This window comes from Centroberyx affinis, unplaced genomic scaffold, assembly GCF_046629955.1.
Source record: "Centroberyx affinis isolate AG114_WGS23_722 - 3 ecotype Tasmania unplaced genomic scaffold, CSIRO-AGI_Caff_v1 ptg000392l_1, whole genome shotgun sequence".
NCBI lineage: Eukaryota > Metazoa > Chordata > Actinopteri > Beryciformes > Berycidae > Centroberyx > Centroberyx affinis.
Genome location: NW_027279060.1, coordinates 672538 through 698687, shown reverse-complemented (window position 1 = coordinate 698687; position 26150 = coordinate 672538). Strand labels below are relative to the sequence as shown.

Genomic DNA, 26150 nt, shown 5'->3' with positions numbered 1-26150 from the left:
AGGCTCAGACAGACAGGGGGATGTTAAGACATATTGATTGACCCTGTCAGTATAGGTTATAATAGTAATATAGGCTACTTTACCGCTGCTTTCACCTCCAAGGTTCTTTTCAGGTAGTCCTGGATCTGAAACATTAAGAAAACTAGTATTATATCTATTTGTATGAGGTATCTTTTCTACATTTGCTACTGAACGGTAGCTCGCATACCTGTGAACCCATCGGTGTAACCACTCTCTGTAGATTTTTCCTCTGAGATATCTGTGAATGAGCAACAATGCAGGTGAGCACTACTTAAAATCAAATACTAACAATGACAAACCCCTTTAATCCGCCACTGTTTTGACCTGTGAAATCAGCAATCTGTAGCCGTTGAAATGTCCAAATCTGAAGAAAATTAGGGAAAGGAAGCACTGTACCACATTGTACCCTAGGCTACATACAGTATATTAATATCAATAGAAAAAAAACATTAAAATGTACCTTCTGAATTTTCTTCTTGCACAGGTTTACTTAAAGGGTTTTGATATACTGTGGAAAAGAGACAATATATGGTGATGATGACCATTGAGATGGTTGTTGATGGTAATGATATTGTTTTTTCTTTTATATAAAGATTAATCTGAACAATAAAACAACATGAAGGCAAACAATTTCTAATTCTGCTCCTTCCTCTGCTCTGACTTGGTCTTTGTATCTGTGGTGTATATGTTTTTGGCAATCCAGAAGTACTTACAGCATCTGGTAAAGTATGTAAGTTTAACATGGTTTAATTGGATCTACCTGTTTTAATACTGTATGCATGTGGGAGTAGCTGATAAGACAACTAAAGTTTGAAGCACAGACCTGTGAAATTTCCAGGTACGGTCTTTTCAGTAGGAGTCACGCTGAGTGCATCTATAACAACAGTAAAGAAAGGGTTCTATTATTTCACAGAATTGATTTATACAGTACAATACACTTATTCATCTCACGAGAAACAATAATATCACCGTTTTGCATGTAGGCCAACATATTGCTCAGAAAATGCAACATATTGTTCAAAAATATAAACCTGACATAAAGACTCACCATTCAGGAAGCTTAACACATTTTCTTTTTGCTCTTGAAAAGAAAAAGAAAGAAATATAGTTATTCCCAGTGTGGTATTCAAGAAAATTGAATGACATGAATTGAGTGCATTACAACACTTAAAGTAAGCCTGTGTAAATAGTATTTGAGATATTTTCTCTCTTTAGATTAGTTTACCTCTTATGGGGCTCGTTAACACAGCCGTTGCAAATGCAAGAAGTAACAGACAACAAAGGAAGCTAAAACAAATAAAATCACAATCATTTTTAGATTTAACCAGGAAATACATTTTAATATCATGACTTATATCATTATGTCATTTTCTTCTCTGGGAAATAAAATGAAGTTTCAATTATTATAATTTGAAAATATGAATCAACATCACAAAATATGAAAACTTACAGCTTCATTGTAGACTTCAGTCAGCAGCAGTGTTCAGTAGGGCAGCAAGAGTGCCGCTGAGCTTTTATGTACCGCTGCTTCTTCACCTCTAATAGGTCTCATCCATGTTAATGATAGCTTTTGACAACATTTATCAGATTCAGTTGTAGCCAAAGACTGTTTCTATGGGTTTAACAGTGCATGACTTTGGGAATTCTTTAAGAATGAGCAGGCGGAGGAGCAATGATTACAGGCCCTAATTGGTTTACAAAGGCTTATTCATTATATCAATTCAATTTGAAAACAGATGTCCTCAAAACACAAAAGGCACAAGAAAGGAACAGTCTTTCTCTGCATTGTGTGTTGATTACAGGTAGTTGGTTATTCAAAGAAAATGCCCCTGGCTTTTCCTGTGTTATTGAGATAGCCTTTTAATGACAGCACAGAGTGTGCATTGTATTGTCTGACTATCCAGTCTAGTCCTATTTTTTGCCTAGACAAAGACCTTTTCAAATAGGTCCTATAGTGAACATTTTGGAAATTTCTCCTAGAAGACTAAAATAGAGAACACAAGAATGTATTGAAGAGCCATTGAAAAGGTGTTGAATATGTTGAAAATGTAGCAACTGTGTTGTGTAATTTTAACACATCTTCAACTCATCTATTTTTCAACAAATTATTGTGTGTGTGTGTGTGCGCGCGGTAGGTGTCTAGGTGGATAGGCTATAGTGTGGATATTAAGGCAGTGGTTTCCAATGTGGGGTCTGGGTCCTGGAGGGGCTTTCAGGCAGTCATCAACAAAAATGAGGAATAGTTTAATTTGACTGTTATTTAGTACAGTGAAAGAATGATTATACCATGGTTTTCACTCTCCCCACTGTAATCTGTCCACCTACAGTAGGCTGTAAACAGTTTTTCACAATTCTGTACGGAATCATAAGTGCCAACACAAATCTTCTCAGATGAGACTCCTTGACCCAGTCTCACAAATGAGAGCCCATGGTCAAACATGGTTCTTTATATGAAAAAGTTTAGAAGTCCCTATAATGCGGCAGATGAGACTCACGAATGAATTATGAATGAGCGGATGAATGGATCAGAAAGGGGTGGACGTAACAAAAATAAATGATAAAACAGATAGAACTGAATAAAAACAAATGCAGTTCTGGAAAAGTTTCTCCCTCGAGCAGACCTGTTGGTGGCAGCAAGCGCTACAATCTCCCCCGTGAAAAAGAAAAAGTAGAGCGCCCTCTGCAGGAGAGGCTGTTTGCACTAAGCTCTTGATCCCAAGCATCGCCATATTGACGTCCCAACAACGTTGAGAGGTAATATAAATTGTGTTATTTAACCGTGAATCCCCCTAGGTTTGGAAGTACCGATGGATGATTTATATACAAGGAAATGTTGGAAACATGTAACATAACTGCGTTGCCGTACTACTGCTCGATAACAGTGTTTGTAGGATGTTTTCTCAAGGCGTTGTCAGTCAGTTGCCTCGCCAGCCAGCAAGCTATTCACTCCCCTAGCCTGCTAGCTTAGCACTTTTTAGCTTTGGGAAATAAATTCCTCGAAGCTAATACTCTATCGTTAGATTAATCATCACCACCAGAATGTTGCTTTGACAATTTTGAGATGGGCTGTTGTTCTTTTCCACCATAGCCACGTAATATGGCCGCGAGTTAGCTCGCAATTTCTCTGTGACTTTCCACCCGGCTTTTCCCTCTGCTGTTGATGAGCTAATGCTAACTAGCTAGCATCCCAGCCAGCTGCCCAGTTTGCCCGATAGCTAGCTCCACTACACTTGTGCAGGCCTTGGGCCACTGAGGGTCTGTGCGTACACTAACCGTAAAGTGCCAAGCGGGTTAACTGGCTATAAGAGAACGAGGAAGATCAGTGTTTTGGACCTTAGAGGCCATTTGCCCTTTGGATGTTTGACGCACAGACGCATATAATTCACCTAACAAATTAGCTAGTTCACCGTAGCTAACATAGTTTGCTCCTGTTTGATTAATTGGCAGTAATGACCCTTCATCAACCCTTCTTTTCTTTATCTTTATCTTTTTCCAACAGGAGATACTGCCTTGGTGTAGACCCCAGTGATGACTGTATTGAACCCTGTACCTCCTGATTAGACTGGTTGGATGCCCCGTTTTAACATTCAGGTTTCTCAACTTCTTACAACACCATATTCAGACACACGTTTAGATTTTGAACAGACGCATTCATACACCACTAAATTAGTTTATAGGCAGTTTTTTTTTTTTTTTTTTACCGCGTTTGGTCCTTTGACTTGTGCCACAGTTTCAGTTTGTGTCATTGCTGTCTTCCATTTGCATCTCAGAAACATTTGCATTTACATTTGAGGCATTTATTACTTTTATCCAAAGCAACTTGCATCAAGTGCAACAGTGAAGTGAATTTAAATTCTCAGGTCAACATGTTTGTCTGTGAGACTTTGATTAGTGTTTTTCAGTCCTACATGTAATGTTGAACTAATTACAATAATTGGACTGTAGTATGCCCTAATTGTGTCTGTTTCATATCTACACCCATGTAGTTTTCTTACCATAAAGGCGTCTCCACCACTCCAGTTCAAACTCATCTATCACCATCATCCTGGAGGGAACCTCCAAGGTATTTTGTTGTCTAATATTAAATTAGACATCCTCATATCACCTAAAATGATGTATTATTTATTGTTCTGAAGTGCACTCCATGCTACATTTGTATGAGCAGTGCTTTAGAAATGACTATTATTTGGCAATGAACATAAGTCATTGTGTTTTTAGTTGTTCTTGCTCTAATTTTGACTCAATTCCTCTATGTTGTTTGTCTTTTTTAGGAGATTTAGAGAAGATCCTGTGTAGAATATGTCTGGCCCTGTTCCAAGCCGCTCTCGAGTTTACCCTGATGTAAACACACAGAGGCCCCGGGAATACTGGGATTATGAGTCCCATGTTGTTGAATGGGGGTAAGGCGGATGGGAATTGCTGTCCAGTGCTTCAGTTATGTTGTATTTGGTTTACATTGTTGGTTAAAGACAACTCAGCGATGTTCACCATGGCTTTTTGCTTTTCAGGAACCAAGACGACTATCAACTAGTCAGAAAACTAGGCAGAGGCAAATATAGTGAAGTGTTTGAAGCCATAAACATCACAAACAATGAAAAAGTGGTTGTGAAAATACTGAAGGTATGGAAATAATCACTTGAATATCCCGGCAATTTTTAAGTTGTACACATGGTTTGAGTACTAAACTCACCACACTTTGAGCTGATAACTCCGGACACAGCTGTGTTGGCGACACACACAAAACATTGTCAAAACATTTAACAATCACTTCAATGGAGATTTCCTGTGATCTCACAAGAATGCTTCTGTCCGCAGCCGGTGAAAAAAAAGAAAATCAAGAGAGAAATAAAGATCCTGGAGAATCTGAGGGGTGGTCCAAATATCATCTCACTGTTAGATATCGTCAAGGATCCTGTGGTAATTTTGTACTCCTTTGCACTAATCACTTTGTAACAGACTAAGAATTCATATATATTTGCGGTGCCACACATAAACACACCGTTCTCTGATTTTTCTTTTCAGTCCCGAACCCCCGCTCTGGTTTTTGAACATGTCAACAATACAGACTTCAAGGTAGGCATGAATGCTTTTTTGGTATACTTATGTGGCATTTTAGATGTGTTAATACACAAAAATGTATCTAATTGTACATGCTTTTTTTCCAGCAATTGTATCAAACCCTTTCTGACTTCGACATACGGTTCTACATGTACGAAATCTTAAAGGTAAGAAACTCAGCTTTTGTTGTTGATTTGTTCTGCATACTCTATTTAAATATAGTTGTGAAATATTTGCCAGAAACCTTTTCACAAATGTGGGTGACATCAGTTGCACATTCAGAGTATTGTGTGCTAATACTTACCTATACTCTAACCTGCTGTTTTCTCTCCTCACTTGGTTAGGCTCTGGATTACTGCCACAGTATGGGGATTATGCACAGAGATGTCAAGCCACACAATGTCATGATTGACCACGAACACAGAAAGGTATACTATTACCTGCTCTCCACGTTTTTTAATAGCCGTTGTGGCTGCAGCGAATTACAATCTATAGAATACATCCAACTCCTTTTTCTTAACTTCTAGCTCCGCCTAATCGACTGGGGCTTGGCAGAGTTCTACCACCCAAACCAGGAATACAATGTGAGAGTGGCATCCAGGTACTTCAAAGGACCTGAACTGCTGGTAGACTACCAGGTGAGGCCCCCATATTCTTCCAGAACTGGATGGTCAAAATGTAACCGGGATTTGTATTATGATAGATGAGTTTATTTGTTTAATAAAAAATGCAGTCATGTAGCAGGATAAAGGCTTTTCACTGTTCTTTTTTTGTAGATGTATGACTACAGCTTGGACATGTGGAGTTTGGGCTGCATGCTGGCCAGCATGATCTTCAGAAAGGAGCCCTTCTTCCACGGACATGACAACTACGATCAGGTATGAAGAATCAATTCAAATATTTGAGTTATTTTTTATATTATTATTTTTAATGGGAAGTGGCATCTTTTGTTGCTATGGTAACCAACCTTCTAGCTGCATGAGACTTAAGGGCAACCAAACTGACTTTTAAAAAAATATATATATATTTTTACTCATCCAGGGAAACATTAAATAAGCTTTACATTTTCAGCACTCCTCTGCTTCCCACCCACAGTTTCACACAGTCACACCTTGAATGTGACCAGTACGACCACATTCTTCGACTGGGGGGGGGGGGTTCTCATTCACTTTTTGCCATCTGTCTACTGAATGTCAAACCGAAATGGGCAAATGTCAAATGCAGGGCTGTAACAGTGGACAACGCTTATAAAGCATATCACCCCTATGGATGATGTCAGTTCTTTTAGCTCATCCCACAGTGTAACTTTCACCATGCAGCATTTTCCGTTTTCTTCCGTGTCTTATTGCTGGCCTTGTTTTGTAAAGCCTGTCTGACACTCCATTTGAAATAGTGTATTGTTGCTATTAATTTGATCGTCACAAAATTAGGCTACGTAAATAATTTGCAATGACTAGTAAACAAAACTAAACTCCTCTATCCATAGTCTAATGTTATGTTAACATGGAAACTAGGGCTGCAACTAACGATTATTTTCATTGTCGATTAATCTGTCGATTATTTTCTCGATTAATCGATTAGTTGTTTGGTCTATAAAATGTCAGAAAATGGTGAAAAATTACGATCAGTGTTTCCCAAAGCCCAAGATGACGTCCTCAAATGTCTTGTTTTGTCCACAACCCAAAGATATTCAGTTTACTGTCACAGAGGAGTAAAGAAACCAGAAAATATTCACATTTAAGAAGCTGGAATCAGAGAATTTTGACTTATTTTTCTTAAAAAATTACTCAAACCGATTAATCGATTATCAAATAGTTGGCGATTAATTTAATAGTTGACAACGACTCGATTAATCGTTGCAGCTCTAATGGAAACATGGCTAAAGACAATTGATTCAGTTTTGGTTGTTTGACAAAACATAAATATGCAGCCAAATTTAAATATTTCACAAAACTGTGTTGATGTTTAATGAAACTTGCACATTGTTGTTGATTAAAGGAGATTTTTATTCTTTCTTTATTTCCTTACTCCATTCTAGACCTCCTCTATAGTGTAGTAATGTGTGCACTATTGTGCCTGACTGTCTGAATTAAGGCCCCACAAACCCCACTACCTAGCTGGCTATAACACCACAGACTGCAATACAATCCATACCCTTGAAAACCTAGAAAAATGCCATTTCACATGTGATTTCACAATGACTGATAGTGCTATTTTAGTTGTTTTATTCTTTTTCTTCTAATTTACAGCTTGTGCGAATTGCAAAAGTCCTCGGCACTGAGGACTTGTATGACTACATCGATAAGTACACATTGAATTAGATCCACGGTTCAATGACATTCTGGGAAGGTAAGAATCTCACATTCTTTGACCTAAGTAAAAGTATTGTAAAATATTTTGCCAACTAAATTATTTTTTTTTCTATCTACATCCCTGGTCTATCCTTTAGACACTCCCGTAAAAGGTGGGAGAGGTTTGTGCACAGTGAGAACCAGCACCTGGTCAGCACAGAGGCCCTGGACTTCCTGGACAAACTACTGCGCTATGACCATCAAGCCCGCCTCACAGCTAGAGAGGCCATGGATCATCCCTACTTCTGTAAGTTTGCCTTTTCCCCCTTTTTTTTATTATCTCTTATTTATTGCTGGAGTTTATTGCCTCTAACCAGTATTGTGAGCGCATTAATTCATGCGGATGGATTGTGTCAACATATCCACTGGGTTTATGAGGTGTTCGAATGCATTTCTATTCTCAGATCCCATCGTCAAAGATCAGGGAAGGGGGGCCACTCCTGGAGGAATGGCTGCCAGCTCTACACCAGTCAGCTCGTCCAGCATGATGGCCGGTAAGTCTTCTTGCACTGAGCCTTGGGTCCTCAATGAACCTCCATCAACAAAACACCTGTAAAACATCTGTATCTTGATAGTGATGACGTGTAAATAATATTTTGAAATAATCATTAAACCTCCTGTCTCCTCTAGGCATCACCTCAATGTCCTCCACACAGCCACTGGCTAACATTGCTGGATCACCTGTCATCTCTGCCCCCAACACTCTGGCCACACAAGTCCCAGCAGCCACTGGGGCCCAACCCTGAAGCCACCTCCTCACCTGTGTTTGTGTGTGCTCATGGCCATGTCCTGCCCAGCTCTCAGTGAAGGCCAGGGCCATGGCTCCCCTTTTTTTATGTTGAGAATAACAAAGAAGAAGATTTAAATTGCTTTTCACATTCAGTTATATTTTGACATCTGGACTTGACAGAAATGTATTGTTGCACCTGTCAGGATTATTAGAATTAATTTGGGTGTGTTATTTCACAATGCCAGTGTCTAGAAATTCTAATAAGATGTAGACATGAAGAGAATGGATAATAAAATTTATTTTGTATGTTCCAAATATACAGTCTTGCTTGAAACTGTTTGTTGGGGGATCCTGCTGTTGTATTACACTGTGAACCTTTACACGACTTCACAAAACAAGTCAGGAGTCTGGTGTACCCCACTTAACAGTGCTCGATGGTTGCACACACACTGTTATGTGCAGGAGTTGTTGGTGTTTTGAAGTTGTTAGATGCTATCATTCTTTAATTGGACTTTTGTAGATATTCTACAGTTACTGTCAGGTTGCATGCACCCAATGCTGAGTATCACAGGGTCAATAGTTTGTGCCAATTTTATGTTACTTTCACTTCTGTATGTGTATGTATGTGTTCATGTTTGTTTTTTATGAAGTCTCTTACACATGATTTTGATTACATAGACAATTTTGTAACTTTTTGTTTTATGTTGGGAGGAGTCTCATCACTTGCAAAAAACAACTTCAGAAATAAACAATTTAAACAGGTCTTTGCGGGCACTACATGTTATTGATTGTCCCGTCTGTTGACTGGTTTGCATCAGAGCTATGAGGGGTGTATTCTGGTGATTATTAGGCCACTTTAACTTTTTTGAAGTGCAGTTACTACAGGGTCGATTTTGGCACCAAATGATATACAGGGCATCTGTAGTGGTCGAAATGGATTCCTCATAGTTTGTGAGGTGTGTGTACATTTCTGCTATTCTGGTAAGCTTTGATCAAATGTGTGTGTGTATTCTTTTTTTTTTTTTTTTTTTTACCATTTTTTTAAATCATTTATTTAAGGATTTGTGTTTGAGAGGGCATGTGAATGTCAATGCACATCATCAACCATTTCAACATGTTTGCAATTAAGGTTTTGTGTGTGTGCATATGCACATGTGCCATATTTTGACACTTTGGTGAGCTTGAATTAAAACCAATACTGCAAGAGTATGTGTGAGAGAAAGCAAGGACAGCACCCACCTTTCCTATCAATGCTCACCAAAATGGCAGGGATGAGCACATGTACAAACACATCAGTAAACTTTAGGGTACAATCAATTCCCAAAACACCCCTAGATATTTAACAAAAAAAAAGAAAATTCAATCAAATATCAAAGTCAAATAGCCTACAAATGACTTCTGGCATTTCATGTGCACAGGCCTGATGCCATGTGATTTTTCCTTCAGAAAGCTGATATGTCAGTTATGTAGTAACTCATTGCAGTGCTGTTGTACTTACAAACGAACTCTCATGAATGCCCCCTAGCCAAAAATGAAGAAAGAGAAGACAGTTTCGTGAAAAGAATAGGCCTTTATATGCAGCTAAAAACACCGAGGATCTGTTACCAATGCTGACCTTAAACTCATTCTGTCATAAACCCGAATATTCAATGAGGGACTGGCAGATCCAACGCACAGCTCACCTGTTTTTCTAGACTAACTACACAATTATCGTGTCTTCATTGGTGTTTAGAATGTTGCCATACATTGGCTGCTGTAAATCGAACGTTGGATCTGGCAACAATCTGATCCCAGATCTGTTTTTGGTTTCATGAAAAGGGAGGTTCCGGATGTAGCTCCAACCAGTCGGATTGATGCTGCCTTCAGGTGCTTCTCGTAAACTCCCACTTCCGAGGTTGGAAATCGTAAACAGTGCATTTGGTAGCTGCAACAAACCTTTTTTTTGCTGCTATTTTATTTTAGAAAGTAAGTGGTACAGAGCTACTTGCTGCAGCCACAGAATGAAGAGGATAACATGTGCATCAATAGGCTAACTGTGTTAATCTGTTAGCCAAAGGTTGTTGTGTAGCCTACTTGTATGTCCAATATGACAACATATGCACAGAAATGCGTGACAACTACAAGTTTAACAACGAGTGATAACAGAAACACACAGCAATAAAAAGTAACATACAAGGCCAATAACATAATAAAATACCATCAGTTGCTGGCTCTTCGCCCCCTAAACGTCTCACCCCTGCAACGCCGCCGCTATCATTGAAAACTTGACTTTCCCACTCATATTTACCGCTTTGATGCGTGTTCATGCTCAGATATTTCCGACAGCACTGGAAGGCAGCATTACTAACGCCCTCTGTCGACGCTCCGGCAGGAGGACGTGTTGTTGTTTATATGGAGTTTGATACAGGCTATAAAAAAGAGTTAGGCAACGCTTGCATAAATTAGATTAGCGCGGTTTGAAAATGGGAAAGCTAGTCTTCATTTCGCTCTTTGTAGCTGCTTTAGCGGCTCTGATTGGAGAGAGAATTATAAACTTAAGGTAAGTTCAAAAGCAACTCAAAGACCGTGTTTAAGCGAGAAAGTTGCATGGTGCAGCGTTGTTGGTGCCCGTAAGTTAAGTTATAGCCTACACCGCTTGTCACATTAACGAGAAATTAATAACTACTATTGTTTGCCAATGCCCGCTCTTTAGATGATAGGTAAATCACATGGTGGTCATGCAACCTCATATTTGAGCTGAAAACTTTGCAGGAAAAGGACCCTTGCCTCCAGAGAGCTTATCCAGAATCACCTCCCCAACTGTGTCCTACTCAAAAACCTTGGTAAGTGCAAAACAAAATGCAACTAAAATCTAACATTAAAGTAAATTTACATTAACTTTCCAATTCTTTCCAGAGTATGGGTCAGAGGATATAACCATTCTTCCAAACGGGCTTGCCCTCATCAGCACTGTAAGTATAGGAGCATTTGAGTGAAGAAACATCAAACTCACAGTGCCAAACACTTGCTTAATATAACTGAAAATAGATGCAACTTTTTCTTTCAACATAACCAGCCACAACCATGAAAACTCATTTCCATCCACCTGGTCATTAACTTGACTTGTCCTCAAAATCCAATTTACATTCATGTTATTTCTTAAAAAGTTTAACATTTCCATCTTACTGTGTGACCTAACATTATCAAGCCTGTGTGTGTGATGTAAAAAAAAAGAAAAAAAAAAAAAGGAACCAAACTATTGTTCACATTTCAGTATATTATGGATTAATTATTAAAAGACAGTCAAATGGCATAACCTGGATAATTACCAATAGTTGTCAGTTCAGTTGAGCCATATTTGAATTCACAATAATCTCCAAACATCAGTATTCTTAAAGAGCATCTTTGATCCTGCTCAAAACAGCATGACATGCTCATAAAGGTAAACATGGTCATTTCATGTTTTCTGCATTTCTCCATACTTTTTTTTAGGCAATGTAGTCTCTCAAATTACACCAAATTGATGTATTTAGCAACTGAAAATTCAAAACATTTCCATTTCACTGCATCTGGGCTAAACCCCAATTATTCACCAATCCTCGTCTAGCCCCTGTTTCATTGGTCATTTTATTATCTTCTGAAGTATTGTATTTTGCAGTCTAACTATGTTGTAATATTCTCTATATTCATATATTCTCAGGGTTTGAAATACCCTGGAATGCCGTCATTCTCAGATGATCCAGGAAAGATCTACTCCCTTGATCTGCAAGATTCTAGAATGAAACCTGTGGAGTTGCGCATGCCGAGGAACTTTGATCTGGACTCATTCAATCCCCATGGCATCAGCGTTTACACCGATCAAAGTGGTAAAAAAGCAAGATCACTTAAATTCTACCAAAAGCAAAAGATTCACAGATGTCATTCCTGTGAACTTGGTGTGGGTGGTAATTCAGTGGTTTTCTACTGGCTTTGCATTTTCCACCCAAATTTATTAGGGTGGAATTTATTTATTATATGTTCATGAAGTCACAATCAGTTCCATTTAATAGCACAATGGTAATAATAATAATAATGTTTTTATTTTTGTGACATTAAAAGAAACACCTAAAAAGCAAACACTTAAGTTCACTTGATTGAATAGCTGATAAATCCGGTTTAGATGCAGAAGATTTTTTTTTTTTTGGTAGGGTGTGCCGTATTTAGGAAAACCTGTTAGGTTGTTACTTCATTGGCAGTGAATAAGTGGGATGATGTGGGAGTAATAACTTTGTGGGAACAGAGAGCTGCCAAGGTGATTTTCTGGCACTATATCTACATTTTCTATACGTACAATTTCTTCAAAACTGATGGTGCTACAAAACATATGAAGCTCATTTGTATGTAAAATGCATGGAAATCTTTACCTCACTGCTTAAGTGAAGCCCACAACTAGAAATCTGATTCTGATGTAAATTGGAATGTGTCAAATAGGGTTATTTCATTTACCAGTTAAAGACATTCCTACAAAATATCATTCATGCCTCATCCTATGAGGCACGAATAACTTCTTCTGAAGTTTCTCATGCCTCATCTCATGCTCTTATATTTAACTACAGCAGAATACAGCAGCTAGACCTTTAACAAGAACTGAAGAGTATATTCTGACTGTAGTCCCTGTTCCTTTTGTTGATTCCATGATTTTTTTATTTAAAATTTTGAGGCAATTCATGTATTTCCCCCATTAGGAGAATGGGCACTTATTGACAACTGGAAAGCAGAGAGGGAGACAGGATGGGGGAGACACCTCTCGCAGGCCAAGGAAAACACTCAACTATCTCTGGGCTCATATCTAACCTTGTAACTCCCTATTACCATGATAGTTTGTCTTGGAAAAAAAACCCAGTGGTCAAAACATCGCCATACAAAACAATCAACTGCCTTTTCACATTCCAGTTTCTAATTCTAATTCTGCGTCCCTTCTATTTAATACATTGTACAGTTCTGTTGAGCTGAACAGAACATCAGCTGATGCTTGTTGAACCTGAGTGTGTTTCTCTGTCAGTTTGGTTGCCTGTGTTGTCTCATATGCTTAATGTTAATGCTTTTACCCTTGTGTCTCATCATTTTTCAGATGACACAATATACCTGTTTGTTGTCAATCACCCTCAACATAAAAGCCAAGTGGAGATTTTTAAATTTGTTGAACAGGACCACTCCTTGGTGCATCTGAAAACCATAAAGCATGAACTTCTCCACAGGTACAGTATGGTGACAGAGTTAAATTGTAACTGTACAGTGAATTGTAGGCATTTGACTTGGTGAACAGAGGGGTGTACTTGGGAAGGAAAGGTACTTCTGAAACTATCAACACATTTATACATATCTATATTGTAATTATTTTTATCTTTCAGCGTGAACGATATTGTTGCAGTGGGAGTGGACAGTTTCTATGCAACCAATGATCACTACTTTAACCATGAAATCCTGAGACATGTGGAGGGTCTTCTCAGTCAGCCCTGGTGCAATGTTGTGTACTACAGTCCTGAAGAAGTGAAAGTGGTTTCTGAAGGATATTACTTTGCCAACGGCATCAATATCTCACCAGACAAAAGGTACGGCAATAATCTACAGGGCCATGCTCACTGCTCACATATGCTCCAAAACTCCTATACAGTTACCAATGTTCTTTTTTGTTTATAGGCATGTGTATGTGGCAGATATATTTGACCACAATGTGCGTGTTTTGGAGAGAAAAGCCGACAATGCGTTGGTCTCTGTGAAGGTAAATATGAGAATATATACACTACTAAACTATCTTTGCCTTGATAGAGAGGCAAAGGCTTTGGGATTTTGCACATTTCAAGAACTTCAGTTGTTCCATTGATAGAACAGTATGCCTAATCAACATCAAGCGATTAAAGCTTGGTTATTATATCATCAGTATTTCAGATAAACTTGAGTATTAATGTGTGGAAGAAATACTATGTTGGCATTACTTTCAGTATGGTTCATATGGAGAAAAAAAGTGTACTGTTAAATTGCAGGGTAGATATGCAGAAATGTAGTGTGACGGAAGTGTTCTTTGACATAACCCAGACACCATGGCATGAGTTTAAGCTTTGTAGTGATGATAACCTTCTCTACTGACACCTCACCAGTCTGTAGCTGTCGGTTCACTTTGTGACAACATTGAAGTTGACCCAGAGTCCGGAGACCTGTGGCTAGGCTGTCACCCTAACGCATGGAAAGCTTTGCAGAATGACCCCGAGGATCCACCTGGCTCAGAGGTTTGTTCATTCACTTTTACCAGTAAGAACAATATGGAAGGCGAAATGGAAATGCTACAGTGCCGTATCTATTGAATGGTCTACATCTGTGTTTTCCAGGTCATCCGGATCCAGAACATTCACTCAGAGCAGCCAGTGGTGACCCAGGTGTACGCTGACGACGGCAGTGTGCTCATAGGCTCCTCTGTCGCAGCTCCCTATGGAGGAAAGTTGCTCATTGGCACAGTCTACCACAAAGCTCTGTGCTGTGATTTGAAGTAGTGTCTCTTCCCGTGATTCCCAACAAGCAAGAGACTAAAAAAAACCATGTCATTTTAAGTGACGTGTAATTCGCCAAGGAACTCATGATGTACTTACTTCCTTGCACTTTTTGTCTAAGCACTGATTGTGATCAAAGGGCAGTCAATAGGTAGATAGATAGGTTAATGATGATTTGAGCACATAAATGCGTATTACAACACTGGGGATCCCTCAGGAGGAGCTGGGGGAACTTGTAGGGGAAAAGGATGTTTGTAGTTGGTAGTAATCACACCTGGGTAACAGTATATTTGAAAATGGTTGGAACCAGTTCAGATTTAACTTCCCAGATACTTAAAAAACCTGCAAATATGACAATGTAATCAAGGGCTTCTTTATTCGTTATGGGATGAAGATCACTGGTCATTTGAACAATGTGAAATCTTCATAGATTGAATGTGTAACTGAATGTTGTTTTATATTACTGCTATTGATGAAACAAAATTGTCACGACTGCCTTATTGATTTGATTTGTAATGAATCAATAAAGAGGGTCTCTCTGGGATACACTTGGCTTCCTCTGTGCTATGGCACTCTCAAGTTTTTATGCTTTATGCTGATGACTAGAGGAATTTTGTAGGTTATAGACCGCAAAAAATAAGGGTTGTTGTTGAACTGTGTGTCTGTGCAAGTAACCAGATTTTTTTTTTTTGCTGGTGATTTCAAGTGAACAAATGAGAAGCCTGGATCACCTTTATGTTTAGACCCTCTAGTGTGTCCTACCTCCCATCCAGTTGGAATAGCCAAAAGGCAATGTGTCCGCAGACTTATTTTTACTGTCCCATAGCATATAATGACCACAGTATATCTGCAGGGGTTTGACAGGGCTGTTGATCAACAATGACTCAACAATTACTTCGCCAGCTGCTAATATAGCTGGCTTTCAACACGCCCGTTTCTTTGTAGCTCATACTCTGTGTTTTGGAACAAAAACCTCGCGCCCACTGGGATTTCAAGACATTCCCAAACCTCCTCCTCCCTCACTGCATTGCAAGACAGTAGACTCAAGCCAATAAATTATATTGCAGCACCCTAGTAGTATTTTGCGTGGTGCATTACCTCTTCCATACACTACACTGTTGGATATCTGCTGTAATTAGTGAGATTACTTGTCTCTGTTGTGAACATGTGACTTTATTGCTCCTGTCAGTTACAGGCCCAAGGGAATAGGCAGGGGATACATAATCTGGGTCAAAAATGACTGATGCTGAGGACCAGATACCAGATCAACAGATAATGGATGGCTATTGCTGGTCCTGATTTCTGATGCTCCTGAGTCTGGACTATGAGAGACAGGGGCGAGCTGGTTGTGGATGAACCTGGGAGTCAAGCTGTCCTACGTAAACGGACAGAGGACTGTTCTGAAGAGGGAAGTCAGAATCAGTCAGATTGAGTTGAAAAGACCTGAACCAGGACCAACTGCTGTGACTCCAGAAGATGCCTGGGAGATGTTCATCATTGAAGAGCTCCTCAAATGCAGAAATTTAGAGGAGAGCAGCAACAACACAGCATTAACAAAGAAGAACTCATGGCCTCTTGCTTCGACATTCCTTGCTGGTGGACAAAAGAGCTGGAATATGTCTATGTAGGAGATGTTTCTAGATCCACTGCAAAATACAATGTAACAGGCCACAATGAGACTCAACAGATATGAGGATATCTGCTGCCTTTTTACATTGAAATATTATGGAAATTATTTAACTGGTATGAAATGTGCTCAAAAGTCAGATAAACATATTTCAAACATCAAAACATTCTTCCAAATCACAGCTTGTTGTTACAAGTTTTTTTTTTTTAACAAAATGGATAATATAGTAGGCCTTTATTAGCAAGAATAACACTTTGTCAATATGGGTAATTTTTGCCCCAGGTTATGGGGTTTGAATAGGTTATGTATCAGAGGGTTAATTAATATTTGACTCATTAAAAAGCAACAAAGAGGAGAGATATGCTGCTTGTCAGACGCACTTGGCTCCATCTTTGGTTCAGCTATGTAACTGCACTCTGAAAGTATTTTTCTTCCTGTACAACCTTTGACTCACAAGAGGTCTGCCATGAAGAAGGGACTTGTCGCTGTTTTCATTGCTGCTTTTGCAGCTTTAATTGGACAAAGATTCCTTAAACTGAGGTATGCTCTGTTCTTTTTAGAAGTAAATCAGAGAGTATAGGCATAGGCGATAGCATTAGTGCTTCTCATTTGATATCCAGCGCTGTTCCTTACAGTGTTTGTGTGGCCGTGTGGGCAGTGAATAGTTTCTAAACAATGATATTGCTCTGCCGATGACAGTAATGGAAATATCAGAAACACAGAGGGTCTGGTTTTGCTTTCATCTTTTGAAAGATTTTATGTTAAGCTTTATTTTTTTTTCCAGGGAAATGGCCCTTGGTTCCAGAGAAGTGTCTCTGAAACACCTCAACTGTCAGCTTTTAAAGAATATTGGTAGGCATTGTTGGGTATATGTAATTCATGGAATCTTTAACAACGTTTTCATTTCTGAGTTTACAATATCAAATCAGTTTGTGCTTCAAACCCAACCTAAACATTTTCTTGGATTTGGACCAGTTATGTGTGAAGTCTGGTAGTACATAAAGAGTTTGAGGTCCAGTTAACTGAGATATTGAGTAGGTAAAGTGTCAGCAGCCGCACCTTAGGATTTGTCTTTAAGTGTAAAGAGCAATGGAGTGAAAATCATAACCTCATGTTTCTCATTTTGTGCAGAATGTGGTGCAGAGGATCTCACAATACTTAGAGATGGACTGGCCTTCATAAGCTCAGTATGTTGGTATTTTTATGACCACTGTACAGCCATATATTCCGGTTTACAAGATGGATAAAGCCGAGTTGGATGATCAGGGTGATTTTGGGAACTAGATTACCTACTAGATCACCTACATCATGTTAAATTATTACTTTTTTTATGTTTTCATTTGTTGTGACTACCAAACGATTAACTCAATTCTGGACCAAGTGATTTTGTAATTACTACCTCATCAGCTTCACCAGCCTCTTACATGTAGTCTTTTCCACCCAGGGGTTAAAGTATCCTGGAATGCCTTCGTTCTGTGACGACCCAGGAAAGATCTACATTCTGGACCTGCTGGACCCTAGGTTGACGCCTGTGGAGCTGCAAATCAAAGGACAACTGGACCTCAGCTCTTTCAACCCACATGGCATTAGTGTATACATTGATGATGATGCAGGTGAAGTACAAATGATCCAAGACATAAAGATAAATCTGAAAGGTGCAACACCACAAGAACTTTAAAAAAAACAACGCAAGGAAAGCAATTATGTAGTTCCCAGAAAGAGAGAATTCTCTGAATTACGACGTTCTGCACCAGATTAAGATTATGTGGACTCAATTGAAACACTCCATTGGATCAGTGCATGTGCACAAGCTGTGTGTTTGTTGGAGTTGGTCTGAAAACTGTTCAGGTAGTTATGATGGATTTCACTCTACTGTCCCAGAGTTTTTGGAAGTGGACCATTGGGGAAACTCTACTCTTCATTGCATATTGAAGTTTAAGTTGATTGATTAACTCTTCTTTGTCTGAGTGCTGATGATGTTCAACCATTCTACGAGGTCCAGTGGGAAATGTGCATGTTTTTTATCTTCTGAAGATAAAAGGGCAGAATAATGACAACATACTGTTCCTTACCTCTACAGATAACTCTATATACCTGTTCGTTGTCAGTCACCCTCAGCATGGAAGTACCCAAATAGAGATCTTTCAGTTTGTTGAGGAGAATACCCTTGTGCACCAGAAAACTATTACCCACCCCCTTCTTCACAGGTATGCAGAATAAGGCCTTTACAGTATGAGATATACCACATTGGTGTTTTTTATTTGGCAGTCTCTGTATGCTTTGTGTCTCACTCATCACCTCTCTCAGTGTGAATGACATTGTTGCAGTTGGACTGGAGAGCTTCTACGCCACAAATGACCGCTCCTTTCACAATGATGCGTTGAACTTTGTGGCCTTCCTTCTGGGTCTTCCTTGGTGTACTGTGGTTTACTACAGTCCAGAAGATGTGAGGGTGGCAGCCAATGGCTTTCTTTCTTCAAATGGCATTAACCTGTCCCCTGACAAAAGGTTACTCTGTTTTATTTCATATTTTTCTGTCTTATTGTCTGGGGGGGGGGGGGGTGATGGGAAGTGCACAAATCCAAACTGAATATATTTCCACAACATGTTTCCTATATAATGCTACAATAATAAAACAAACATGCTTTTCTGTTCAGGTATTTATATGTTTCAGATATCCTTGGCCATGAGATAGACGTTTTTGAGAGACAAGAAGGGGAACATTTAGTGCTTGTTAAGGTAACACAGTGACTGTGTTTTCTCATTTTATAACATCAGAAAAGAAAGAAAACAAACATCATTGAACTAGTTTTTTCACTGATAAAATCTACAAATGACATTTTGATCTATTTGATCATATTTTATAGAGGACAGGCGATCATTATCAGGCCTCATATGTGTAATGTTTCCCACCAGTCTGTAGGTGTTGGGTCACTGTGTGATAACATCGAGGTGGACCATGAGACGGGTGACTTATGGCTGGGCTGTCATCCAAATGCCATGAAGTTTGTCATGAATGACCCTCAAGATCCACCTGGCTCTGAAGTTTGTATTATTTTTGATAAATCAGTTATCTACATTATTATTTCAGTTTGCAGGCCTGATCATTTCATTAATCCATTTATATTTCTTTCTTTCTTACTATCACGCACGTTTCCCCCAGGTCATCCGGATCCAGAACATTCACTCCGAGCAGCCGGCAGTGACCCAGGTGTACGCTGATGACGGCAGCGTGATCATGGCGTCCTCCGTCGCAGCTCCCTACGCGGGAAAGTTGCTCATTGGCACAGTCTACCATAAAGCCCTGCGCTGTCATTTGAAATAGTCTGTGTACTCTGCATTCTATGAATAGAAAAATGTTGTAACAAAATGTCTTGTGTGGATACAGTATGAAGAAAATAAAATCTTATTCAAAAGAAGAGTAAATTTTCACCTGCAGTACACATTAGCTCAATGAGAGTAGCTAACCATGAAGAGATTGTATGAAAGTACTTTTAAGGTAAGAAATTATCAGACAGTGCAGCCTTGCTGTATATAAAACCTTAACACAACATAGTGACCTCTTGACATAACAGTATTCATAAATTAAGGCTTGCTATTGATAATATTGTTCATAAATATGCCGGTCTTGATCAAATATTGTCACACAAACATGCCTCCCCACTACACAGCATACCTGACATGTTTGTCTACCTGCCTGGTTTATTAGACTTTGTAGACGTGGTTCCACAATTTCAGTAAAGGAACTTTCCATAAAGATCTTTTACCCTTTTTCGTCTTTATCCCTGATCAAATCCTCCTCCACTACCTTGGATATGGTAAACCTAGTCTCCCCACCATCAGGATGCTGGACACTTTCCTCTTCTTGGATCTCTTCGTTAGGTCCACCGCTGATGACGCAATCTTTTTCTGAGTCAAATGCACAGCTGTCTTCCTCCTCCTCCTCTACAAAATCCATCCTCAGACATTCTGCTGGTTCAGAGTCTCCACTGCTGTCCTGGATGAGAGAAAGGCCCTCCTCCTCTTCAGCTGGGTCCAGCGCCGCCTTTGCATTAATGAACACTTCGCTGATTCTGAGTCTGCGTCTCTGCCGCGGAGAGTGATCCAGAGTCAGGAGGTGAGTCGTCAAGATGTCGCTGCAACTCTTGGAGCGACCAATGCTGTCGGACAGCTTCCTCGCGGACTCTCCGATCTCCTTGATGACGGTGCTGTAGTCCTCGTCCTTGTCAGACATGAAGTTGAAGATGTCGATGGCGGTGGGCCTTGCGTGCGGGCTGTGCCGGTCCTCTACAGGCTGGGCTTCGTCCAGGAGGAGCTTGTGCCTCTGCCTCCTTTTCTTCAGCACCTTGTGGGCTTCCACTACCATGTGGACGTTCCAGCTGAAGAACAGAGAGAGCCAGGCCAAGCCCATGTAGATCCACACCTCCGCAAACACTCTGTACAGCCTAGGGTAGTCTATGTTGGGATTGACACCTGAAATGAGAGCAGATGGTGTGACCTTTTTGTAAAGTGCAACAAAATGTTCAGAACCATGAATGACCTCCGAACATTACTTACAGTGAATTGAGTTATATTAAGTCCTATGTAGTGCTGAAATGATTGATTAATTGATTAGTCGATCGACTGAAAATTATTATTTTTTAGTCATTTATCAAGTAAAAATATCAAACATTTGTTGGTTACAGCTTCGCAAATATTAAGATTTGCTTGCTTTTCTCCATTTCATTTCATAAATGAATACTTTGGGGATTTTTTTTGTCTGCTGTTCAGATTAAGTAAACATTTTAAGACATCACTTTGGTATCTTGTGATGGGCATTTGTCATTATTTTTGACATTTTATAAACCAAATGATTAATCGAAAAAATAATCGATAGGTTAATTGATAATGAAAATAAGTTAGGTGTAGTTGTAGTCGTTAGTTGTAGTTCTAGTCCTATGTATAATTTATATGATCTTATCATGCTAAATCCCTCCATTTTAAATTCCAAACCACCTGCTACATAGTCTCCAAAGCCGACAGTGGTGAGGGTGATGAAGGAGAAGTAGAGGCCCTCCAGGTAGCTCCACCCTTCCAGAGACATGAAAACAAACGGAGGGATGACCAGGTGCACCAACAGCCCCCATGCAAGAAATATGGCTGTACAGGTAAACTGGACCTTTCTCTGACAAAAGGGAGAAAATAAACACAAAATGTCTTGAAATCATATAATAATTGTTATAAACAATTCTGCCCTACAAGGGTAAAGAGCAGTAACTTTTTGCATTTTTCAGAGGTGCAATGTCATAACTCAAGTTTAGTTAGTTAGTTTTGTTAGAATGTAACAAAAATTAGACCCATATTAGGCGCTACTAAACAACATATCTTATCCACTTCTGTGCCAAGAATAGGAGATAATGAAATAAGGATAATGCAGTAATTTTTCTCTGTCTTGGTCTTCTGCAGTTGCTGCCCTCCAGCTTTGTAGGGCACAACTGGACCTCCCCATTTTTGTGCAAACAAAACAAGACTAACTCAAGCTTTGGGTCAGATTCTTACCACTGAAAGGCCTTTCCGGATCAGGACCTGGGACAGACGTTTGGCCCGGTCTCCGAAGAAGGAACCCAGCTCACTTATCCATACCAAACACAGTGGGATCCCACACAGACCATACAGGATGCAGAACAGCCGGCCACCAATAGTCTTTGGTGCAACATTACCATAACCTACAGATTGTTAGAGAAAGTGTTAAATCATAAAACTGAGAGGTAGGAAGGGGGGAGGGGATTAGAAATGGAAAATGAGTGAGGGGTTTTCTCTACACAATCTAGAGAGGAAAGTTTGTGTCTTAATTTCCTTTTGCAAAGTGCATTTAGAATGTGAAATGCCTGAACCCACGTTTCTTACCCTGCTTCTACAGCGACTCACCAACAGTAAACCTGATTTCAGCAGAATTAATACTTGTGTGACCTAATTAGGTTTGCCAAATTCAAATTCCAGGAAGTAATTTTGTCCGAGTAGTATACAATATAAATAAAACAGTTGTATGAATACAACAAATTATATAAAGCATATTTTATGTCAGTATAGATGATGTTAGTGCCATATAGGCCTCATACAAACCTATAGTAGTGACAATAGTGGCAGCAAAGATGACAGAGTTGGACCAGTCCCAGGTGTTGATGTGCTTCTCACCAGTGATAGTTACACCTTGGCCAGCAGCCTCTGACACCACCTAGATGTGGAGTATGACAAGTCATAAAAACAATCCTGACACATCTGACCAAAGGAAAGGTTATTTCAGAATATTTAAAACATTATTTTTCTGTCAGTTATTACTATTATTGTAATTGCTACCACTACTTTCCCTTGTTAAAGCATCTCTGTATCATTATAGGCTTATTACAGACCTTCAGCGTGGTTCAGCCTATCAAAATCACTACTGACTCAAACAGCCATTACAGCTGAAACACACCTTATGCAAATATTCAAACATTTGTGGTAGAGTTAGGCAGTCATGACATGTAAGTAGAGACACTCCCTCAGGTTCAGAACACCACCATGACGGTAACCTGTGTTGCTTCAATTATGAATGTTCCTAACTTTCCTGTGCTAAAACGAACATGATCATAACATTTTTGACTTGTGCAAAAATAAAGCAGCCAACAGCGATTTGATTGCTACATCCAATGATCTGCTGGTTGTTTTCTCACTCCTAACCAGCAAAACTGGTTCTGAGGTGTCCTGACACGCAAAGGCACAATGCACACTTCTCTTTTGCTCTTTCAGGAGCTTGATGTGTTGCCTCAGTTTTGCTGTGATTATCAAGCTATAATCTGCCCCTAAATCTGCTGGAAATTCTTTGACTCCATTACTTTTTTCATACAACTAAATTAGAATTGATATGAGCTGTTTGGTTAGTCATTCTGTTTCGTTACATGAGTTCTAAACCTACTTGAGGTTATTTACCTCTGTTGGATAAATGGCCAAATCATCTCTAAAAGGTGCAAACAATGTCAATAGGCTATGATTGCTTGCTTGTCATATTGTTAAAAGTTGCTATAGCCTACCTCCAAAATGTAATCCAGATCCTCCTTTGTTAAACAGGCATATCTGTTCAAAATTCTCTGCTTTTCCAAGACATATTTGGATTTGGCCGATTTCCAATTTGGCTCTTCAAGAATTTGGAATATTGCTGCCCCGATCGATAGATAAAAAATAATACATGAAGTTAAAAGTGGACCCTTATCAGCCATAGTAAAGTCATAACTTCAGTATTGCGGCAGCCGAGTAGCAGTGTGCTGCAGGGCTCAGAGGGCTGTCGTACCTGTTCTCTCTCTTTCTTCCTGGTCGAAAGATTGGCCCACACTCCACTCACTGACACAATAGTCTGCTCTACGTTCAGCTTTGTTCACCAAGCTCGCCCTGACAGCTTGAATTTCGCTGCAAAAGAGATATTTGGTATTAAGATCATATGGTTATTACAATGTCCGAGTCTTCGTGTTGGGACCTCCTATTGATGACAAGCGGCATGAGACACATATAGAATGTACTTCAGAATATGTTTAGAGTTTCAAAATACACAAACATTGTCCAAAAGTATGTGTTTGTAGGCTACATGCAGATGACATTCATTGGAAATATATTTTGAGGGGCCACATTTTATAGATTCTTGCCATATTTTGGATATAGTCCTAGGCTACCTGCAGATCTTGTCAACAGTGCATACCTATAATAAAATGTAGGCTAGATATCTGCCAAAATTTCCATGAACGTCATGAACATTTACTAATACGTACCTCTAAACATATTCTCAAGTATGAAATGCCTTTTTTTTTTACAGTATTGACATTATTTATGCATTTTGGTCCGATTATGGAATTATCATTCATTGAGGGAACCACAGCTACTTCACGCGTTTTTCCCAATTTAAAGCAGGAAAAACGCATCTCCGATCCCCGATGACAACTTTTATTTCTTGAACATGTATGTGTTCGCACGCACGCGCACGTGCGTGTTTCGTGGGGGATGCTTGAGTGACGGTTGCTCTTATCTTTGTGCACGGGGTAGCAGAAGGCTGGTGTAAAGTTAATCTGCACACTGGGTGGATCCTGGCTGCTCAGCGTGATAATAGCGAGAGGTGTTGTCTGCAGTGTGTGAATATATGTAAAAACTGCATGTATATTGGTCTATACTCTATAGTGATATAGTGTGTGTGTGTGTGTGTGTGTGTGTGTTTCTTTCTATCTATCTATCTATCTATCTATCTATCTATCTACCTATCTATCTATCTATCTATCTATATATCTGTCTGTTCATGTGTGTTTTTCAAATACACACACCCAGAGAGTAGAGAATAGAAAACAAAACATTATGTGCTCCTCTTGGGTCAGGACAGAGAGATGTGTGTGTTTGGGCAGGCTACTGGGACATTGCCAACACTGGCCAGTGGGTTTTAAGTAATACTGAGACAGATGCTCCAGCTGCAGCAGCTGTTAGATTCTCTCTGTAAGGTGTGAGGACTGAGCTCCAGTTCATCCTTTGGGATTTCATGCTGTTTTTCAGAAGACATCCAAGGTCATCAAATATATGGAGCCAGGGGCGTAGCTAGGAATTATGGGCCCAATGCACAGGAGGAGACTCTGGGCCCCCCTCCACTTTCCTCTCGTTCCCACGCCACCGTTGCTCCATCTATGACAAACATCTATGTCTACCCATCCACACCTCAAACACACCTCCACACATTCATCACATCCCTAATTGAGATTATGTGTTTTGGGCACTACAGTAAAAGCGCTAATTGGCTGTCATAACCAAACTTTCTCCAGCAGCCCCCGTTCAAAATCTGTCTGTTTTAAAAATGCAAAGAGCAGCTGTGAGCATCACCTCTAACAGAGAGAGCAAGAGTTCAAAGGGCGCAAGGAGCGTTACATCATTTTCTTATTAGCTACCCTGAATTAAAAAAGGGGATAACGTTGAAAATACAAATAGACAAGAGAAAGTTAGTGATAGCTCTGTTTGCGCTTAAGAAGAGGATGAGGAGCCTATTCCTCATCCTCACCGGGAAAACATGTTTTTTATTCTCTGGCTGACACTGACGTAGTGTGTAACACAGCTAACGTTGAGACATGATCAACTTAGAATAGATATGTAAATGTGTAAATATACACTTGAGGACCACAAAAGGCATTTTAGTCCAGACCCAGCTGGGGGTCCTGGTCCCCCCCCCCCCCCCCCACTACAGCGCCCCAGTGTGGAGCCATAGTTTAAGTTTTTCCCTTTCAAGCTGTGTGAGACATGGATAGGGCCTATGTAATTTTAGGTTTAGTATTTTTCATATTAAGCTCCTTGGGGCTGGTCACAGTAAAGAAGCAAAACTGGCAGAAAGCCCAACAAAGTTGAACAAAGGCTTCTTTGACCACACAGTGCAGGCATGTGATGTCCGGCGGCACCTGATAGTATTCAGGTAAATATTAGCCAGTATAGAAGCTGCACCTGTTTTCATGTTAGGCTTCAGTACCATTTTGTTAAAGGCAAAACCCTAAAAACCATCCTGACTGTTCTACCCGTCGTGCATAGCGCCTCCCTAAGTGATTCCCCACTTGTGTTGACGGGTAACGCGTTACTCAAATTACTTTTCCCATTAACAACTAGTTCGTTCGTATTAAATCGTATTAAATACATGTATTACAATAAAAAATAAGGCGTTGCTTTTATTATAAATATCAAATTAATCCAAGGTGAATTAGCAAAAAACTATATCCCAACCCCACTGCACGATTAGGCTATCTTCATTAGGCTATAGCCTAATAAATAAATTATAAGATAATTTATATGAGAAAATGGCAGTAAAGATTATCTTCGGGCGGAAGTATTCTCAC

General features: G+C 39.6%; 4 protein-coding genes across 6 annotated transcripts; 3 read left to right on the top strand and 1 right to left on the bottom strand.

Annotated features, from left to right (window-relative positions):
* The first annotated feature begins 2720 nt into the window (after window positions 1–2720).
* LOC139641590 (casein kinase II subunit alpha-like) lies at window positions 2721–8709 on the top strand. Its single transcript, XM_071516063.1, is given in 16 exon segments — window positions 2721–2775; window positions 3521–3612; window positions 4008–4084; window positions 4293–4421; window positions 4530–4641; window positions 4837–4938; window positions 5044–5094; window positions 5187–5246; window positions 5424–5507; window positions 5607–5717; window positions 5856–5957; window positions 7329–7386; window positions 7389–7428; window positions 7529–7677; window positions 7835–7924; window positions 8061–8709. Coding segments are annotated over 13 exon segments (1176 nt in total). The 5' UTR covers window positions 2721–2775; window positions 3521–3612; window positions 4008–4084; window positions 4293–4320; the 3' UTR covers window positions 8177–8709.
* Window positions 8710–10518: 1809 nt separating this feature from the next.
* Window positions 10519–15202, top strand: LOC139641595 (serum paraoxonase/arylesterase 2-like). 2 transcript variants are annotated; one of them, XM_071516073.1, is made up of 9 exons: window positions 10519–10699; window positions 10912–10982; window positions 11056–11111; window positions 11840–12002; window positions 13250–13376; window positions 13530–13730; window positions 13819–13900; window positions 14277–14405; window positions 14505–15202. In XM_071516073.1, exons 1-9 carry the CDS (start codon window positions 10623–10625, stop codon window positions 14664–14666), a joined length of 1068 nt encoding a protein of 355 aa, XP_071372174.1. In that variant the 5' UTR covers window positions 10519–10622; the 3' UTR covers window positions 14667–15202. The 2 variants fall into 2 exon arrangements, with proteins under 2 accessions (XP_071372174.1, XP_071372173.1); XM_071516072.1 differs by having other exon boundaries at window positions 11840–12005.
* A 1501-nt stretch (window positions 15203–16703) lies between these two features.
* LOC139641604 (serum paraoxonase/arylesterase 2-like) lies at window positions 16704–19615 on the top strand. Of its 2 annotated transcripts, XM_071516085.1 has the most exons (9): window positions 16704–16830; window positions 17075–17142; window positions 17422–17477; window positions 17735–17903; window positions 18371–18497; window positions 18598–18798; window positions 18948–19029; window positions 19207–19335; window positions 19454–19615. In XM_071516085.1, the coding sequence occupies exons 1-9, from the start codon at window positions 16757–16759 to the stop codon at window positions 19613–19615; spliced, it is 1068 nt and encodes a 355-aa protein (XP_071372186.1). In that variant the 5' UTR covers window positions 16704–16756. The 2 variants fall into 2 exon arrangements, with proteins under 2 accessions (XP_071372186.1, XP_071372185.1); XM_071516084.1 differs by having other exon boundaries at window positions 19207–19613.
* Window positions 19616–20037: 422 nt separating this feature from the next.
* On the bottom strand, window positions 20038–23602 carry LOC139641603 (potassium channel subfamily K member 5-like). Its single transcript, XM_071516082.1, has 5 exons — window positions 23340–23602; window positions 22393–22504; window positions 21829–21995; window positions 21286–21454; window positions 20038–20763 (listed from the first exon to the last, which is right to left on the bottom strand). The coding sequence occupies exons 1-5, from the start codon at window positions 23523–23525 to the stop codon at window positions 20054–20056; spliced, it is 1344 nt and encodes a 447-aa protein (XP_071372183.1). The 5' UTR covers window positions 23526–23602; the 3' UTR covers window positions 20038–20053.
* Window positions 23603–26150: the final 2548 nt, after the last annotated feature.

Coding starts and splice junctions, on each gene's coding strand:
- LOC139641595 (XM_071516072.1), top strand. CDS start 10,623: ATGGGAAAGCTAGTCTTCATTTCGCTCTTTGTAGCTGCTTTAGCGGCT. Junction 10,983..11,055: donor TGTCCTACTCAAAAACCTTG/GTAAGTGCAAAA, acceptor AATTCTTTCCAG/AGTATGGGTCAGAGGATATA. Junction 12,006..13,249: donor CGTTTACACCGATCAAAGTG/GTAAAAAAGCAA, acceptor ATCATTTTTCAG/ATGACACAATATACCTGTTT.
- LOC139641604 (XM_071516084.1), top strand. CDS start 16,757: ATGAAGAAGGGACTTGTCGCTGTTTTCATTGCTGCTTTTGCAGCTTTA. Junction 16,831..17,074: donor CAAAGATTCCTTAAACTGAG/GTATGCTCTGTT, acceptor TTTTTTTTCCAG/GGAAATGGCCCTTGGTTCCA. Junction 18,799..18,947: donor AACCTGTCCCCTGACAAAAG/GTTACTCTGTTT, acceptor TTTTCTGTTCAG/GTATTTATATGTTTCAGATA.
- LOC139641603 (XM_071516082.1), bottom strand. CDS start 23,525: ATGGCTGATAAGGGTCCACTTTTAACTTCATGTATTATTTTTTATCTA. Junction 22,505..23,339: donor ATCTGGATTACATTTTGGAG/GTAGGCTATAGC, acceptor CTCCACATCTAG/GTGGTGTCAGAGGCTGCTGG. Junction 21,996..22,392: donor CACTATTGTCACTACTATAG/GTTTGTATGAGG, acceptor AACAATCTGTAG/GTTATGGTAATGTTGCACCA.